Below are 16,473 nucleotides of genomic sequence, written 5' to 3'. Positions count from 1 at the left end.
AGCTACCGGATTTTGTACAAGTACCAGCCTTTGAAACCTCACAAACATATTTCTTCATACCTGCTTGGAACAAAAATGCTGGTCTTAGGCCCGTTTGGGGAATGTTTTTTCTAGAAAACTTTTACTCATAAGTGCTTTTGCTAAAATCATTTGGAAGTACTTCCTAAAGCCTTGTGCTGAAAGCAATGCCAAGTTCGACCTTTAACAACTCTGGAACATTCTCACGAGTTAGAAATGAAAGTACTTTCTATAAGAAGCATCAAGAAGCACTTGGACTTAAAATTTAACATGATTATATTAGAAGTGTTTGCGATAAAAGCACTTATTACCAGACTTGAAAAAGACACAAAGTAACAAGCTGGAAGGTTGCATCCTTGGTACGTAACGCGGCCTCCTGGGCAGCAGCATTGTCTCCACATGGAAGTATATCGTCTAATGCGGCAGTATGAGGTTTAGGGTTCTGAACCCATTCATCCATGGCAACACATGCATCTTCCAGCCGCACTAAGCACCATACGAAAAAAGTCACATGGAGTACAAGCTGAAAGTTTTCTAAATTAGAAGTGCTTCCTACAAAAGCTGACAAAAGGTACTTACTTGCGGAGGACAACAAATGCACCGCACAACATTGATGCGAACGTGACAATAATCCACCCAACAATCACCAAGCTGCACACAATGAAATGTTTGAGGACGTTTTTGGCAAGCAAGCAAACGAAGAGCAAAGATTTCAAGGTTAATGATCAGAGCTGCCACAAATTCCATGTTTATAGCAGCAAATACATATGTTATAAAATCCAAATAATTTTCCAACTAATTTCAAGAGCTTGTAGATTATATATCTATTTACATGGTATTCAAACCATCTTTTATAGTCTTCGAATTCCTTTTGTCCCAGCAGAAAGTGTAGCGACAGAAGCGTCAATTTTTGTTTCGATATTGTCAATTTTTTTCCGAACATCTGCCGGCAGAAACACAGCGTCAGCTCCAATCCGCTTAGCTGCACCGAGATTATGTGACACATTCACGAGGGTCTTTCCGCGTGTCCTCTCCCTAGCCAATATCGTCAGAGGTGCGTTTCAGGGAGTTTTTTCTTCTGCAAGAGACCTCCTTGTGCCCAAGCCACGACCACCCCACCATACTCAAAGTGCTCTCTCTGATCACCAACCTCCCCTACAAAGTCAATGCCAACACGAACACGAACGGAAAAGCAAACACATAAAATATCAAATTGTAACACAAAAGGAAGCATTTTCGACAACGAAAAAGGAAACTAATAAAGCAGCTCTGATATAGCACCCATTGTTTGCTAAGTGTGGGAGTTTCCGAAACCGACAGAAACGAAGAGAAAAAGGGAGAGAAAGGGAAGCAACTTTTTTATGTGAAGCCTATCATCTTTTCTCAGAGAAAACAGAGAAATGGAAGGAGAAAACAATGAAGATGCCTTTTTTACAGTTTCACTGGAACGACTTATCCATTTACTATGAAAAGATCCCTTCAACAATCCTAAGATTTTTTAACTGCTCTTTTTTACTTCACCTATCACTACTCCCACTACTTGCTGAGTTTACCGCAACACGGAGAGAGAGAGAGAGAGAGAGAGAGAGAGAGAGAGAGAGAGATTGATGAAATTATGTGTTGAACTGTTAGTAATCCTTTCATAATTTGACCATAATCAATGGTCAATAAGGCAAGTGTTGTGTGAGCATGACTGAAAAAACGCGCATGCACAGAGGTTAGTATAATCGGTTTGCTGTATTTAGATTGTAAAGGGCATTGTTTATTGGACATCTAAAATGTTATAGAATGATAGCTCCAAAATATTACTATCTCCCATGGAGTTTCTGTGGAAGCACAAATGAGTAATGCATATAAAACCTAAAGATTAACTGCCATTATGTACAAAAGAACTTAAGGGTAAAATCACTCGGATGTAAATGGACGAAAACATATTTTTACCCAACTACGTGCACGTTTTTATATGGAAAAACGTTTTAAGCACCCTTGTCTTCGAATTCCCCAGTGGTTCTAGCAGGTGCAAACTTTTTAGTGTACACTCGATGCCTTCGCTCCCTTGCATAGATCACCCAGAAGACCAACGACAACATCACAGCTGCAGATACCATTACTAACCCAATGTAGATCCAGCCACTATGTTTTCGCAGACCAGGACAATTATGTTGATGTATATCGGTGAATGCATCCCTAACAAATTTGCAGTTTTGCAGATCAACCAAGAATGGACCATATCGATACAGACCGTAACTCACGTTTCTAGCAGCTTCCATTTGGCTATAGAAGATCGGAGTCAATCGGCCAACTGTCGTACAGATACCAGTGGCAGAAACATCGCAGACATAACGCTTCCATACCTGCTTGAGACAGAAATGTGAATCTTAGTACTTTTTACCGAACTAACACACAGATGCAGGCAAGGTAAGGTCTAGGTCAGCTTGGATGCTTCATTTATCTTACCTGGGTGGCATTTTCCAGTTCCACTTCACCAGGTGCACACGGTCGATCAGAGAGATCGGAATTGAAAGGGTTGCAAAGAAGAGGTAATAGTGGGCCAGACTGATTAAAATATAATGGTCCAGCGCTAGGCGGGTAATTAACATTTGCGACATTGTTGATGACACGGTTAACCACAGTAACAAGTTGGCGGGTTACATCCTTGGTGCGTGTCGCGGTTTCTTGGGCAGTAGCGTTGTCCACACATGGGAGGATATCATCTAATGCAGTGTGAGATGTGGGATTCTGGACCCACTCATCCATGGAAACACATGAATCTGCAACCACACTTTATACATAGGACGAAAAGTTAGAGGAACTGAAAACAGACAAGAAAGCAACACAGCAGAGCAGTCATAAGCCAGACCGAATAACACTCATATCATGAATTTGTTCTTATGAGATAACGAAGATGTAACCCGTAAAACCAACATAGGTGTGAGTTAGAAAGTAATATGACGTGTTCATAGCCAATTAGTACTTACTTATGGAGAACAAGAAAGACACCGCATAATATGAATGTGCCTGCAACAAGTACCCACCCAACAATCACCAAGCTGCATCAAAGAGATAAGTTTATGTGAACATATGTTTGAGGACTAGGACACAAATGCTTCCAAAATTTGAAGATCTCTATTAAAAAATTAAAAGGAAACAGTTCAACGTATATTTCACTTACAAGTATACAAGGGCTTGCATCCCAAGAACGGAAAATACTGCAAGCAGTAAAAGAAAAAGAAATAAGAATAGTAGTCAAATATTCATAATCCCTGACTCTAATTGTAAAACAAGAAGACTTACAAAATCCGAGGAAGGCCAAAAAGAGCATAAAAGCAGCAAGAATAATGAGAGCCAGTCTCCTGCAAAGTATAACAAGAGACGAACATTATACACAGATTCGTGAGCACAAGTTCCAGAGCTTCTAGAATCTACATACACGCTATCCAAGGCATGTTGTATACGCTTTGAGTTCTTTTCACTTTTATCATCAAGTGTACTCGAAGCAGAGTCGATCTTTGTTATAATATTGTCAATTTTACTCTGAACATCTGAAGGGAGAAATACAGAATCAACCCCAATCCGCTTAGCTGCACCAAGATAACCTGACAAATTTCTGAGGCTTTCAACAGTAGTATCCGCCTGACTCATAACATAATCCAGCGTCTTCGATGTGCTTGTGTGGAACTTTTCCTGACCAGTGTACAGAACAATGCATCCAACACTAGAATGGACCAGGAAAAACATCTAAGGATGTCAGGTCACAGAAAATATACATAGGCTGTACTTGTCCATTGGTATCAAATGCAAGTTAGTGTGGAGCAAGAGAGAGAGAGAGAGAGAGAGACAGACAGAGACAGAGAGACAGAGAGACTCACATTGCCGCAAGGGTGAACAAAATAAGCAAGATGAGCGACAGAGCATAGCATTTTCTAGAATAGCCATAAGGCTCTCTTGGACAACAGCAGTAACGGAGACAGATAATGAACAGGCTTAGCCCAAAAATCACAAACCAGACAGCAGCAATGACAAAGAAGGGAGCCGCAGTGAAACTAACAGACTACATAAAAATTAATAACCAATGTTACAATATTTGTTGAGATAAAAACAGATCTGCGAAACAATGAAAATACAAGATACGATAATTAATCCACGGATGACATTTTTGGAAGAGTTCAAGGCCTGCATTAAGGCATGATACCACCAAACACAACAAAATGATTTATTCGTGTACAACATCTTGACAGAGTTCAAGGCCTGACTTTTTTTAAGTAGAAAGAAGTGGTCTTTCTTTGAATGCATCAAAATCTACGGAAAGACAAATTGATACCAAATTGGTTTTGAACCAAACCACAATGTAAGTAAAACATCAAATAAAAAATTTTGATTGTATTAGTTCAAAGAAAAATATGCTAGAATTCATCGTTGGGTGCAAAGAGGGGTTCTGTTCTTCATTTAATTCTAAACGCGGGGAATATGAATTCGGGTGCAGCCGAGGACTTTCAGCTCACGAAATTTACACCCCAGCAGATGTAAAAATGGCATTTGCTTGGCAACTCCAAGTCTTTTATCCAATTAAGTTCTTACGGAACATTTAGTTTTAACTTATCCATCCATCACAGCAGCAAAACAGCCCAAAAACAACAGGATTATACCCTAATTCATAAATTCAGAATAAAGAAAAAAACCAAATCACAAAAAAGGCAAAAGTATGAAAATTAATCAAAAGGGTTGAGAGAACTCACAGCCCAGTAATGCTTATTGGTGATATTCCACCCACCGTTGTACTTCTTAAAACTATCAAGCGGGTCCTTCCTGCGCGTCCTGTCCTCAGCCAACACCAAAGACGAGTTCTGGGCAGTTCCGTCTGCAAGCGACCTCCTTGTTTCCCATACGACCGACCCACTAGCATCACCATCCCCTCTCCCACCACCTGCAAAAATCACAAAAACAACCCTAAAATTCAATATTCGAAGACCCATTTTCTCACAGAAAGATAAAAATAAAAAAAAAAAAAAAAAAAAACCTGTTTTCAAAACGCCATTGTACCTGTGTGGGAAATGTGAGAGCTTGCTGAAGTGAAAGCAACGAGGAGGCCAAAAGTGAGAAAAATGAGCAAACTTTTAGGTGGGTTTGATCTAAAACCTGGCATTTTTAATTGGGTTTTTGAGTTTTTGGGACGCAGAGGAAGAAAATGTCCAGAAGGGTAGAAAGAAAAGTTTCGGAAATTAGAAGCAGAGCAAAGCCGCGTCCATTTGTGTCCTTGGTTATATCCGTTTGCTTAACTGAAGCGAAAGAAAGAAAGACACAGCGGCGGGCGGAGGGAGGGAGAGAGAGAGAGAGAGAGAGAGTGGGAGGGAGATCATTTGGGTCCCTCCGATTTTTCAAGGTTTGCAAAGCAACGGGCACTGACTCCCACCATGTTCTCCGTCGGTATTTTTTTCATGACGAAAATGCCCTTTCTATATTTATCTTTCTCTTTTAGATTTTAATTATTTCATGTGTAGAAAGAATATTGACGTATTTTTAACTTAACTATGACACATTTCTTAACCAAATCTCATTTTACACCTGCACTTTATATATTCTCATTTAACCGTCTGCACATTTCTTTCGTGTTCTGTTTTACCATGTACTCTATATTATCTCATTTTAATATTTGTACTTTTCCTCAATGTCTTACTTCACCATCTTCCATCAAATAAGTTAAAAGAGCTGTTAATTGTACTAAAGTGGCTGAACAATTTAGTCTTTTCAATTATGTTGGTTGTTGGCATGTTAGTGGGAGGTGGGTTAAACTCAAACCATGGTTAATTTCTCTAGATAAAGAGAAAATATAACAAGAGAAGATTGAAATATAAGAAGATAACGTATAATTTCACGCGAATCAATTTCAATGTTTTCAAATCTTTTTGCAAAGATTTTTAGGGTTCCATAACTTTACCTCTATTGCTCTCCTTTTCTTATTTTTTCTTAATTTGGAGAAATCAAACCAAGTTTTAAATTTAACCCATATTCATGCTACTACATTGACTGTCTATACGTAACTATTGCTTAATATGAAAATAGCGAAAAGTGAAAATGAGGAAGATGGCAAGTATTAAAGCGAGTCAATATAAAATATAGGGGCTAAAGTGAGATTTAGTGAATAATACAAGTGTATAGCTGAAAATATGCTAAGAATATTTTCTAGAATTATTTTAGTTTGCTTTACTTAGTGGCAAAAAAACGTTGCGAATATAATGTATTTGAAATGTTTAAATGGTTGTAAAGTATCAAGAAAAAGTATAATAAAATTAAATTTTCCAAGGTTTTAAATGTGAAATTCGACAATTAAACAATATTATCTGCAAATCTTGATTTACAAGTCACAAGGCTCACAAGTTGTGAGTCACAACTGGCGACTCCTTTTTTTTTTAAAAAAAAAAAGAAAAGATACCCCTAAACTTTATGTAAAAACCAATAAGGTAATAAGGATCTGCTTTTCTTTTAGAACATATTGTTTTTTTTTTTTTTCATTTTCTTAATATTCCCAATTATAAATTTATAATATGTGTTTTTCGTAACTGTATGATTGATTGTAGCAGAAAATATCTAGTCAATTACTGCTGAAGTTGGTGACCAATTTGTTTGATAAAACAACAGTCGTGATAGATTGATTAGTGAAGAAGAAAATGGACAAAAAGGTCATGAAATGGAGCATGACAGGTGTGTTTGCCTTATTGAAGTTCTAGAAGTTCTATTTTATATATATATATATATATATATATATTTTTTTTTTAAATACAATATTATTTACATTCAAAAGGAGATGTGGATTTAGCCTCACAATAAATTAGCAATAATGTGATTCAAATTTTCATTTAGCAACAATCGAATCTAAAATCTCTCATTTATAAGCAAGGTTCTAAAAATCGCTAGGCGCTACTCGGGCGCCTAGGCGGCTTAGGTGGATTTATGTAAATTTATTATATATCTTGTAAATAAGTGTCTATTTACACCTAAAAAAAATATACTTGTATGGATAATAAAAGAATGATAAAATGCAAAAATAGAAGTAGAAGAATACACAAATTATATCATTAGTACTTTGATGAATTTGATGGAATCAGATACAAGTTCAAATGATACAAATCTGTAGTACTTTAGGAAAATTTTCAAAGATGATATGAATTTATAGTGCATTTAAAGAAGAATAAAGGTGCCAAATATATGTTTAGAAATGATTTAATCTTTGAAAACAAAGTATTTGACAAAAAAAAGAAAGTATTTAATCAACAATTTAAAATAATTACATTAAAAAATGGAGGGTGGGAAACCAAGATGCATAGATGTTACATCCTGGCCCGGGCCCCTACCATATCCTGGGCTTGACTCTACCGTAGCACGATATTGTCCGCTTTGGGCCCTGACCACACCCTCACGGTTTTGTTTCGGGGAACTCACACGAGAACTTCCCAATGAGTCACCCATCATGGGAGTGCTTTCGTGCGCTACTCTCTTAACTTCGAAGTTCCCATGGAACCCGAAGCCAGTGAGCTCCCAAAAGTCATTGTGCTAGGTAGGGATGTGAATATACATATAAGGATCACTCTCCTAGGCGATGTGGGATCTTACAATCCATCCCTCTTAGGGGCTCGACGTCCTTGTCAGCACACATCCGGCCAGGGATTGGCTCTGATACCAAATTGTTACATCTTGCCCCGAGCCCCCACCACATCCCAGGTTCGACTTTACCGTAGCACGATATTGTTCGTTTTGGGCCCTGACCACGCCCTCACAGTTTTGTTTCTGGAAACTCACACGAGAACTACCCACTCAAATTGTCACATCCCGACCCGGGGTCCACCACATCCCGGGCCCGCTGCACCACCGTAGCACGATATTATCCACTTTGGGCCCCAACCACTTCCTCACGGTTTTGTTTCTGGGAACTCACACGAGAACTTCCCAGTGGGTCACCCATCATAGGATTGCTTTCACACGCTGCTCGCTTAATTTCGAAGTTCCCATGGAACCCGAAGCCAGTGAGCTCCCAAAAGGCCTTATGTTAGTATTGTCACATCCCGGACCGGGCCCCCATCACATCTCGGGCTCAACTCCACCGTAGCACGATATTGTCCGCTTTGGGCCCCAACCACGCCCTCGCAGTTTTGTTTCTGGGAACTCACACGAGAACTTTCCAGCGGGTCACCCATCATGAGATTGCTCTCACGCGCTACTAGCTTAACTTCGGAGTTCCCATGGAACCTGAAGCCAGTGAACTCCCAAAAGGCCTCGTTTTAGGTAGGGATGAGAATATACATATAAATAACACTCCCTGGGCGGCGTGGAATCTTACAATAGAAAGGAGGGAGGGAGGTGGGGCACCATTGTGCTAGCTGTACGTCTGTACCCTCATTTTTTTTTATAGTTGTACCCTCCTTTATATATAGTGCATTTTTGCTTACCATCATTTAGTGGGGTGAGTGTATGCTCACCATCCTATTTATCACCATTAGATGAGTTTCGATTTTGAGATTTGTGCTTATCCATTACACGAATCTCGAAATTCAAACTCATCTAATGGTGATAAATAAGGTGGTAAGCATACACCGCACTAAATGGTGGTAAGCAAAAATGCTCCCCGTTTATATATGTATTCAAGCAATTAGGATGCTAGGTGTCCCATTTTAATTGGACAATAGTTTAAAATATATTAAATATGAAAAAAGTGAGACATGATAGGGGTCACGTAGGTGAGCATCAAAGAGAGAGAAACTCAATTTTCTCTCTTCTTCTTCTTCTTCTCGTCTTCCTTGCTAGAATTCAAAACCCAAAACACAGACTGTGTAGATGTGCTCTACATTCCTCCTTCCTCATTTTGAAAACAAAAAAAGGCAGTGAAACACCAAGACCGCCTAGGCTATCTAGTCGCCTGCCTAGGCTGCCCAAGCGTCGCCCGGACCACCTCTGCGCCCGCCTAATCCTTTCCCCAATTTTCCTCCCAACTATAGGTTAATTGCAGAGGCTAACCACCGTCTAGGCCGATTTTTAGAACACTGCTTATAAGTGAATAGCAATATTACTAAACCGTAGTACTAAGTGACATTTTCTTATATATTTTAAAATAGAATCACTTATTGTTTTTGTCATGGCAATTCATTATTTTGGGGTTCGGAAAGACTTATAGAGACATTTTAGCCCTATTTGGGCACTATTGTGTCAGTCACCAAAGTTATGAATCAAACTCAGGATATGCCGTGTGAATATGACCTAAAATTCATCTCCAACTGCTGAATTACCCTGTGATGATTTTTGAAAGTTCTATAGCAAGCAAAAGTTTGTAGTTCAGTTATTGATATTCACCGACTACCGTTGAACTAAGGTTTCGAGTTTAGTTTCTAATCCTTCAAGGTTGTTTTTATAACAAAAATATTTTTTCATAAAGTATTAAGTAGTTAGTCAACGTTGTTAATAGTAATGATTATAAATAGTCCTTTCTAGCACATGGAGAGGGTATAATTGCTATTAAACTTGAATGTGGATCATCAGAAACAATTGATAATTAGAATTGAAAACGGTTCAAAAAATATATATAGAGCCATAAATTCATTAAAAATTATAAAAATAAAAGATGAAGAAAATAATTCGAAAACGTGATTGGAATGCGGATTGTATGATATATTATAAAATTTAAAAAACAAACAAGAAATAGGCAAACATTCAAGATGAATGAATTGTGGTCAAGAAATGACAGACTTGTGTAATTACCTGTTTTGTCATCGAATCCACAACAAGTAGTGGTCAAATTGGGTGAAGGCCAAAATTATTCATAATACATGTTTATTATAATTTACTAAAAAGAATAATTAAATTTAAGTATAAAGCATTGTACATACTGTCTTAATTAAATAACTTAATTCACGTTTGTGTCAGACACACTATCTTAATCAGTTGACCTAGATTATGTATGTATATATCATTATGATCATGATCAATAGGAGTAGCTTGGAAGCAAAAAGTTGGATAGTATGGACTATGGAGTAATTTGAAGAGTTGTTTTAAACAATTATGTGCAAAGAAAATAGTTTATTATTTTTGTGTAAATGGCATGCATAGTAATATAAAGATTTATGAGGGTGAGGTGTACACATTGCATCATATTCATATCACTACACGTCTTCCTTTGAAATCATCAAGCAATGGAACTTTGTATCCTAATTCTCAACCTTATGTGGCAGCACACCACAACACCAAAATTAATATACAATGTGACAGGCCAGCTATATTGTTCAAAGGATTAAATCCCTTTATTTAATAAATATTTTAAAATTAAGATGAAATTGAACCAAATAATTTTTTTTAATATATGGTTTATGTTGACAAAACCAAACTGAAAATCAATATCTCAGTTGTTGTTTTCATATGGATGGATTGATAATTTGCATCGTTCCAAGTGGCTGGAAGAAGGCAAAGCTCGAATCATATGTATGCGTCTCACAACTCATGTAACGTTTAGTGTTTAAATTTTAAAATTGTATGAGAATGACGGGTTGAAATATTCTTTTACATTTCATCACACTTTACCAACCAAACTCCATGTGGCTCCATGCAGTTGTGTAAATTTTCTTGACCTTCCATATAGTTATTGCCTCCATTAAGTATAGTTCGAGGCTCCCCGACCCAATTTTTCCCCTCTCCCCTCCGAATCCGTTACCTATTGACAAATAATAATAATAATAATAATAATAATAATAATAAGAGAAAATTATAGCAATGATCTTTCTATTTTAACTCAATTGAAGCGTTGGTCCTTCAAGTAAAAATATGTCAAAATGTGCAACTATGATAATTTTCGTCAATTTAGTCAGAACTTCCTTCAAAATGAGTCATGGTGGAAGGATTATTGTAAAATTGGGTTAAAGTTTAGCGACCATTGCTCTAATTGAGCTAAAGTGAAGGGATGATTTGAGTTAAAGTTGAAGAATCATTGCTATAATTTTCTCATTTGATTTTTCATATTTGCCTCTCGATTCAGCCTCGCGTACATTACGCCTAACTCATTTTGACGAAAGCTTTAATGAAGTTCACGAAAATGATCATAGTTGCACGTTTTGATGAGTTAAATGACCAATGTTCATAGATTTTTAAGTCAGGGATCATTGCTCTAATTCAGTTAAAGTTGAGTGACTATTGCTACAATTTCCTCTAATAATAATAATAATATCTCATCATGGGCTTCTAATTTCGGGTGGCACTTCATCGTGGGCTCAAAAACACCAACAAAAACCAGATCGATGAACTTTAAATTGACCCAACCCAAGAAATCCATCGGGAGCAAACTTGCAATAGGTCCGAGATGTATGGAATAAAAACCCACAAGAGGATATGAGCATTCAAAACACAAGGCCACAAGAAACCGTATTAACTGTCAAGGGACCATATCAGTTCACACTCTGCAGCAATGGCTGCAATCTTCCAAACTCTGCTTCCCCTTTGTTCTTCAAGACAGACCATATTATCCTCTCCTCCATCATGGATCCCCCTCAAACCAATCTCAGATTCCATGGCCTCCTTGGCCATTTCACAGTTCAATAGGCAGCAGGGACAAGTGGCAGTCTCAGTTGCCTTCAACCCATCTGGGAATTTCGACATCTCTTTATATGATGAAGAAGAAGGTATGACCTTTCTTAATTTGGTTTCTCTGGTTATCTTTCCATCCCTTCATCTTTTTCTAGTAATTTTTGTTTGACGCTAATAATCACCTACTCTTTCAAACGAGTAATTTTTCGGTGTGACAGTCACACTGTCACAATTATAACCTGTCTATCTATTTACTTATATTACAATTTGTGGTTGACAGACACATCTAGTAAAGTTGAGCCTCCGATGCCGCCAAGTGAAGGCCGATTTGAAATAGTTATTGACAATGACGTAATTCGAGGTCTTGATTTATCCCCGTTTCATACTGCAACTGGGATTACCATTCCTTCATCAGGTAATTAATTAGTCAATTAAGCATCAGTTTACCAAAGTAAAATTTCATGATTAAGTTTTATGCAAACCCTAATGTTGTTGTAATTAGCCAAGCCAAAAGAGTTTCTTGAACGTACAATCGGCTTTACCATCAACTACACAAGAGAAGATCCACGTGATCCTCGAGAACTATCCGAATTCCCTGACATAAGGCTCTGGTTTCTGAGACTTGATGCCGCTTATCCCTGGTTGCCCGTCCTCTTGGATTGGCGTGCCGGAGAACTAGCTCGTTATGCTGCTATGTTGGTTCCACACCAGGTATGATAATCTAGGGACCTTTTATTAGCGCTCTGAGCAGTGCAGGATGACTATTTTTTAGCGCCAATGTAATTTGTTACAATGCCATTGTGTCAAAGTTGGGGAATGAGAGGCTTGCTTAATGGCCTGGCTATTAATTTCTTATCTTTTCAGATGAACATGAGGATGGGAGTTGTCTTCAACCCCGAGGCTCTCGAGTTGTTCGTAATGCAGAAGGTTTTTGTTGTGTACTCATGGTTGAAGGAACATGACATTCCGAAGCCTAGATTGAAGACTAGTGACATGGCTAGGATGCTAGGGTTTGGAATTGGGGACGAACTTTATGACTTGATCGACAAGCATCCACTGAAAACATCATAAAACGAGCCTAAAGTCTCAACTTAGTGTTCCCCCAATGTCATACAGGGTAGATTAAGAACGTGGCAAGCCGTTGATGCGAGTCCAATTTACTGTCACGAGGAGCTGCTCCCCAATCGTTTGGTGGCGACAGTAAATCAATGTCAGAGAGAAGCTGCTACTACAACCAGGATGATTTTGTTAGAGCTGTTTTTCTCTGACTTCCAACTTTTGATACAGGTTTGATTTACTGTACTTCGTAGAATAGTAATTGTAAAACATTCTGTTTCTATTCATCTTGTTTGATATAATATCTTGCATAGACATACATTTCGTACATAAAGTTCCAATACGCGCGTAAGAGATTTTTTTTTAGTATTATACATTTCGATATTCTCGTTGTTTTTTTTACACGATCTGTACATTTACCATAAAAATGAAACTAAATTAAACTAGCCTTGTAAAATTGAGAAATCACCAAATTCTTCAACTTCATAAGACTTAATTAGTTTACGGACTTTGAATGTGAGAAAACGAGGGAAGAGTAGTACTTATACCGGGAGATTTGCACATAGGACACACATTTTTATACCCTAGCCATTGCTTAATGCACGAAATGTGGAAGCCGTGTCCGCAGTCCAATGTTCCTAGCTCATCCTCTTCTACAAAATCCTCCTGGCAGATGCTGCAGAAGTCTTTCTGAGTATTTTCTTCTGTAAACACAAAGTAATGGCTGCGTTTGAGAGACGTGACAGCTACTTCCTCAGATAATCCTGTGCTGACATACCCTATACGATCTTCTAAAGCCAATAGTTCCTACAGATGCCAAGAGAGATTATGACAACAGCAATACTAATTAAACCATTGACGATCATGATAGTTAAGAAACAAAGAAAGTTCCGATGTGAGAGTATACCTCATATGACATGTTATCCACATCGGGCCACATTGCTCCAGAACGATTGCGCATTTCAATAGAGAAGTGCAGAGGTCGTTGGAAAATAGCTTCAGCGTTCTACTCATGTACGTATTTACGAGGAAAGCAATCAAATGATCATGATACAAGGCATGTCACAGCAGATTGATATGATGGTTATGCAGGGCTTACCATACTGAAGTTTACTCCGCGGCTGGCTGTTACGACAAAAAATGAAGTCGGACCTTCTAACAAGCTATCAGGTGGCCTGTGCATGTATAGAGTCGACTCCATGAGAAGTTGCCTCCACAGATCAATTCGGGTCTCATTTTGGAACCAGTTATCATCAGAAGCCGCAGAAGCCTGACCTAATAGAAATGTAGAATCTACGCGACTTACGTGGGGAGGCCATAAAGATCGAAAAAAATTGTTAGGCATCCCAAAAAGACGTTGAAAAAGATAGAACTGGCGAAGAAGAGGAGCGGATCCAAGAATCAAAGTGGTGCAAGTGCCAGAATTGAACTCATCATTCTGTGAACCTGGAAAATTAGTATTAGCTCTTCCAATTTGATTAAGTATTGTATGAGATAAGTTGAGGTTTGGAATGTTGGCAATGCAACTTGTTATGCTCCTTGCGATGGCTGCTGAAAGCGGATCATGTGAGCTCCCTTGAACAATTAGGCTCGCTGGTCTTAAAGCTTGTTGTGATCCTCGCAGCGAGGACGAAGATGTCTGAGAAGATGCAAAAGAACTTGCAAGTTTGAAAATTGTGTAACTTCGAAACCGAGGCCTATTGCTTGTTTCACAAGAAATCACATCACGAATTAAAAATGTAAAAAGAAAACTTACAAGAAGAGATAAAAAGTGTGTGTTAATATTCACCCTCTCTGCAGATTCAAAATTGGCAAGTAAACCAGCATCTTCCCCCATCCTTTTACCACAGTCACATTTCTCTGCATTTGAGCACCAACATCTTCTGCGAATATAAGAAATTACGCGTTTGATTTCGCAGACAATCGAGTATTAAGATTTGACAACAAAAGTGGACGAGAAACGATGCAAACTTAATTTTGTTCTGCTAATTAACTTACGTTGGTTCTTGAGGAGGATTAGCATTAGAACAAGTTGCATGCATCATTAGAACGAGAGGAGATAAACTGAAAGAATTAATCAAAGCAACTATGATTAACACCTAATTATATGATTAAGACTAAAGATTAGTGCAGGAAATGAGAGCCAGAGAGATTAAATAGTGAATGGAAATGAGAGAGGAGGAAATTAGGTTGTGAATTTTGGGGTGGCTCAGCGGTTATGGTGGGCGGGATTTGTAACGGAAAAATCACCAACCACCAACTGTAAGGTGCTCGAGATATAAATTTGGGTGGAGTCTCTGGAGACGCTTTTACATCAAATAACAGGGGAAGCGGGGGCTCAATAAAGAGGACTTGATTGGACTACGAGTCTTGAAAACGCTAGGCCCAACATGTAATTTTTTTAAATATAAAAATTAAATTAGATGTGCAAAGCGATTTTTTGACACTTTTGTCAATAAAATCTCGCCACAACTTTTATGCTTCAAAATTAATTGTCAAATTTTATATTTTTTCAACTTGTTTGATAGTTGTTAAACTATATTATTGTAATGTAAATATATATAAACACATCATATTCAATTATTTGAGGCAAATTAGCTAGGGAAATCCGTTATCTCTTTCATTACATGAAGAGTACTTTCAGTGTATCCGAAATATAAATCAGCACATAATGTGTCATGATACAAGTGGAGGGACACTTAAAAAAACAAAATCTTCTAATTGTTTTATGACACATAATATACCAACTCGTATTCCGAGAACGCTAAAAAATATTTCCATATAATGAAAAAGATAAACAAATACTTATAAACAACTGATTATACAATACAAATTATGAAATTTTTTTTTTCTATGAGAGGTAGAGACTCACAATCGTGGATGCGCGCAGACTGTGTAGTATGAACCCTACTTGGTTGCAGGGAGTCGACCAATCGTCTCCATTGTCATATGCACAGCTCTTATTTTTTTCAACAATTCATGTCGATGAATTAGTACATGTTATCTCAACAGAAGTCTTCTTCTTCTCCGACCAGTCATGCAGGAAAAGACTAATAGTAGCTAGCTAGTATTGTCTATCAATAACGTCGGTGTTGCACCGTCAAAGGCCAATCTGTGTCAAGGACTCAAGTATGTGGAGTGGCCCCAAGTGTCCCCAACTGGTTGACTATACTATTACGTAGTTGAAGTAAGATCTGTGTATAATTTTAATCTTGAACTCCAAGGTTAGTTTATATTATGTTTATTTAAAATTACATAACAAAATATTCAAACTCAAGTGTAGATGGATAAATTTCGTGTTTATTCACCATCAACAGTGAATGATTGTAACACAGCCTTTTATGGAAGGCTCGGGAGGAAGCTGGAGCTTCTTTGCGAAAATAATTTCGTTTAGATGAGCTACGTGTTCGTTCATCATTAGCAATATTTATTCTAACACGCTAGCCTTTACACTTTGAGGATACAATCTTTTTTGTTTTTCAAAAAAATAACACAATGCTTTAGTTAACTTAACTAAATCAATATTCGATACTTATTTTAACTTCTCTAATTAATTAGCTTATTTCTCCCAAAATACAGGGTACCTGTACCTAGAGCTTGGATATTAGCCATGTGCCGATGTAGCAGGAAAACACATGTTAGGTACACAATTGTACACATAGGTATGGAAGGCCTACAAATAAACAAAATGGGAACAAACCCAACATATTTCGGTATCGATAATCCATGATTTAGCTACGTTTCACAATTTGCAGACGACAAGTTCACAAAAATTTCAAACTCCTGCATGACTCTATTTATATTTGTATATGTGTGAAGAAAGAGGGTTACCGCTTTCCATTT

The 16,473-nt window shown here is 37.7% G+C and overlaps 3 protein-coding genes across 3 annotated transcripts; 1 reads left to right on the top strand and 2 right to left on the bottom strand.

Moving 5' to 3' along the window:
• Nucleotides 1-1,736: 1,736 nt before the first annotated feature.
• LOC103930755 lies at nucleotides 1,737-5,400 on the bottom strand. Its single transcript, XM_009340129.3, has 9 exons — nucleotides 5,059-5,400; nucleotides 4,755-4,942; nucleotides 3,888-4,069; nucleotides 3,449-3,733; nucleotides 3,313-3,371; nucleotides 3,191-3,227; nucleotides 2,997-3,068; nucleotides 2,476-2,800; nucleotides 1,737-2,372 (listed from the first exon to the last, which is right to left on the bottom strand). Exons 1-9 carry the CDS (start codon nucleotides 5,159-5,161, stop codon nucleotides 1,995-1,997), a joined length of 1,629 nt encoding a protein of 542 aa, XP_009338404.1. The 5' UTR covers nucleotides 5,162-5,400; the 3' UTR covers nucleotides 1,737-1,994.
• A 6,000-nt stretch (nucleotides 5,401-11,400) lies between these two features.
• LOC103949152 (protein CHLORORESPIRATORY REDUCTION 6, chloroplastic) lies at nucleotides 11,401-12,932 on the top strand. Its single transcript, XM_009360253.3, has 4 exons — nucleotides 11,401-11,669; nucleotides 11,855-11,989; nucleotides 12,077-12,285; nucleotides 12,439-12,932. The coding sequence occupies exons 1-4, from the start codon at nucleotides 11,456-11,458 to the stop codon at nucleotides 12,643-12,645; spliced, it is 765 nt and encodes a 254-aa protein (XP_009358528.2). The 5' UTR covers nucleotides 11,401-11,455; the 3' UTR covers nucleotides 12,646-12,932.
• Nucleotides 12,933-12,971: 39 nt separating this feature from the next.
• Nucleotides 12,972-14,952, bottom strand: LOC103949203. The gene is made up of 5 exons (XM_018647942.2): nucleotides 14,629-14,952; nucleotides 14,387-14,513; nucleotides 13,730-14,269; nucleotides 13,538-13,636; nucleotides 12,972-13,437 (listed from the first exon to the last, which is right to left on the bottom strand). Exons 1-5 carry the CDS (start codon nucleotides 14,673-14,675, stop codon nucleotides 13,132-13,134), a joined length of 1,119 nt encoding a protein of 372 aa, XP_018503458.2. The 5' UTR covers nucleotides 14,676-14,952; the 3' UTR covers nucleotides 12,972-13,131.
• Between the last annotated feature and the right edge of the window lie 1,521 nt (nucleotides 14,953-16,473).

This window comes from the organism of the source record quoted next, unplaced genomic scaffold (genome assembly GCF_019419815.1).
Source record: "Pyrus x bretschneideri cultivar Hongxiangsu unplaced genomic scaffold, Pyrus_bretschneideri_v1 Contig1, whole genome shotgun sequence".
In the NCBI taxonomy this organism is placed as follows: Eukaryota; Viridiplantae; Streptophyta; class Magnoliopsida; order Rosales; family Rosaceae; genus Pyrus; species Pyrus x bretschneideri.
This window is presented reverse-complemented; position numbering and strand designations above follow the sequence as displayed.

Excerpts from the sequence above, each read along its gene's own strand:
- LOC103930755 (XM_009340129.3), bottom strand. The coding sequence starts at position 5,161 with ATGCCAGGTTTTAGATCAAACCCACCTAAAAGTTTGCTCATTTTTCTC. Across the intron at positions 4,943-5,058 it reads CTCTCACATTTCCCACACAG|GTGGTGGGAGAGGGGATGGT; the intron begins GTACAATGGCGT and ends TGATTTTTGCAG. Across the intron at positions 3,734-3,887 it reads TTGTTCACCCTTGCGGCAAT|TGTTGGATGCATTGTTCTGT; the intron begins GTGAGTCTCTCT and ends GGTCCATTCTAG.
- LOC103949152 (XM_009360253.3), top strand. The coding sequence starts at position 11,456 with ATGGCTGCAATCTTCCAAACTCTGCTTCCCCTTTGTTCTTCAAGACAG. Across the intron at positions 11,670-11,854 it reads TTTATATGATGAAGAAGAAG|ACACATCTAGTAAAGTTGAG; the intron begins GTATGACCTTTC and ends TGTGGTTGACAG. Across the intron at positions 12,286-12,438 it reads CTATGTTGGTTCCACACCAG|ATGAACATGAGGATGGGAGT; the intron begins GTATGATAATCT and ends TTATCTTTTCAG.
- LOC103949203 (XM_018647942.2), bottom strand. The coding sequence starts at position 14,675 with ATGATGCATGCAACTTGTTCTAATGCTAATCCTCCTCAAGAACCAAC. Across the intron at positions 14,270-14,386 it reads CACACTTTTTATCTCTTCTT|ACATCTTCGTCCTCGCTGCG; the intron begins GTAAGTTTTCTT and ends GCATCTTCTCAG. Across the intron at positions 13,637-13,729 it reads GCGGAGTAAACTTCAGTATG|AACGCTGAAGCTATTTTCCA; the intron begins GTAAGCCCTGCA and ends GTACATGAGTAG.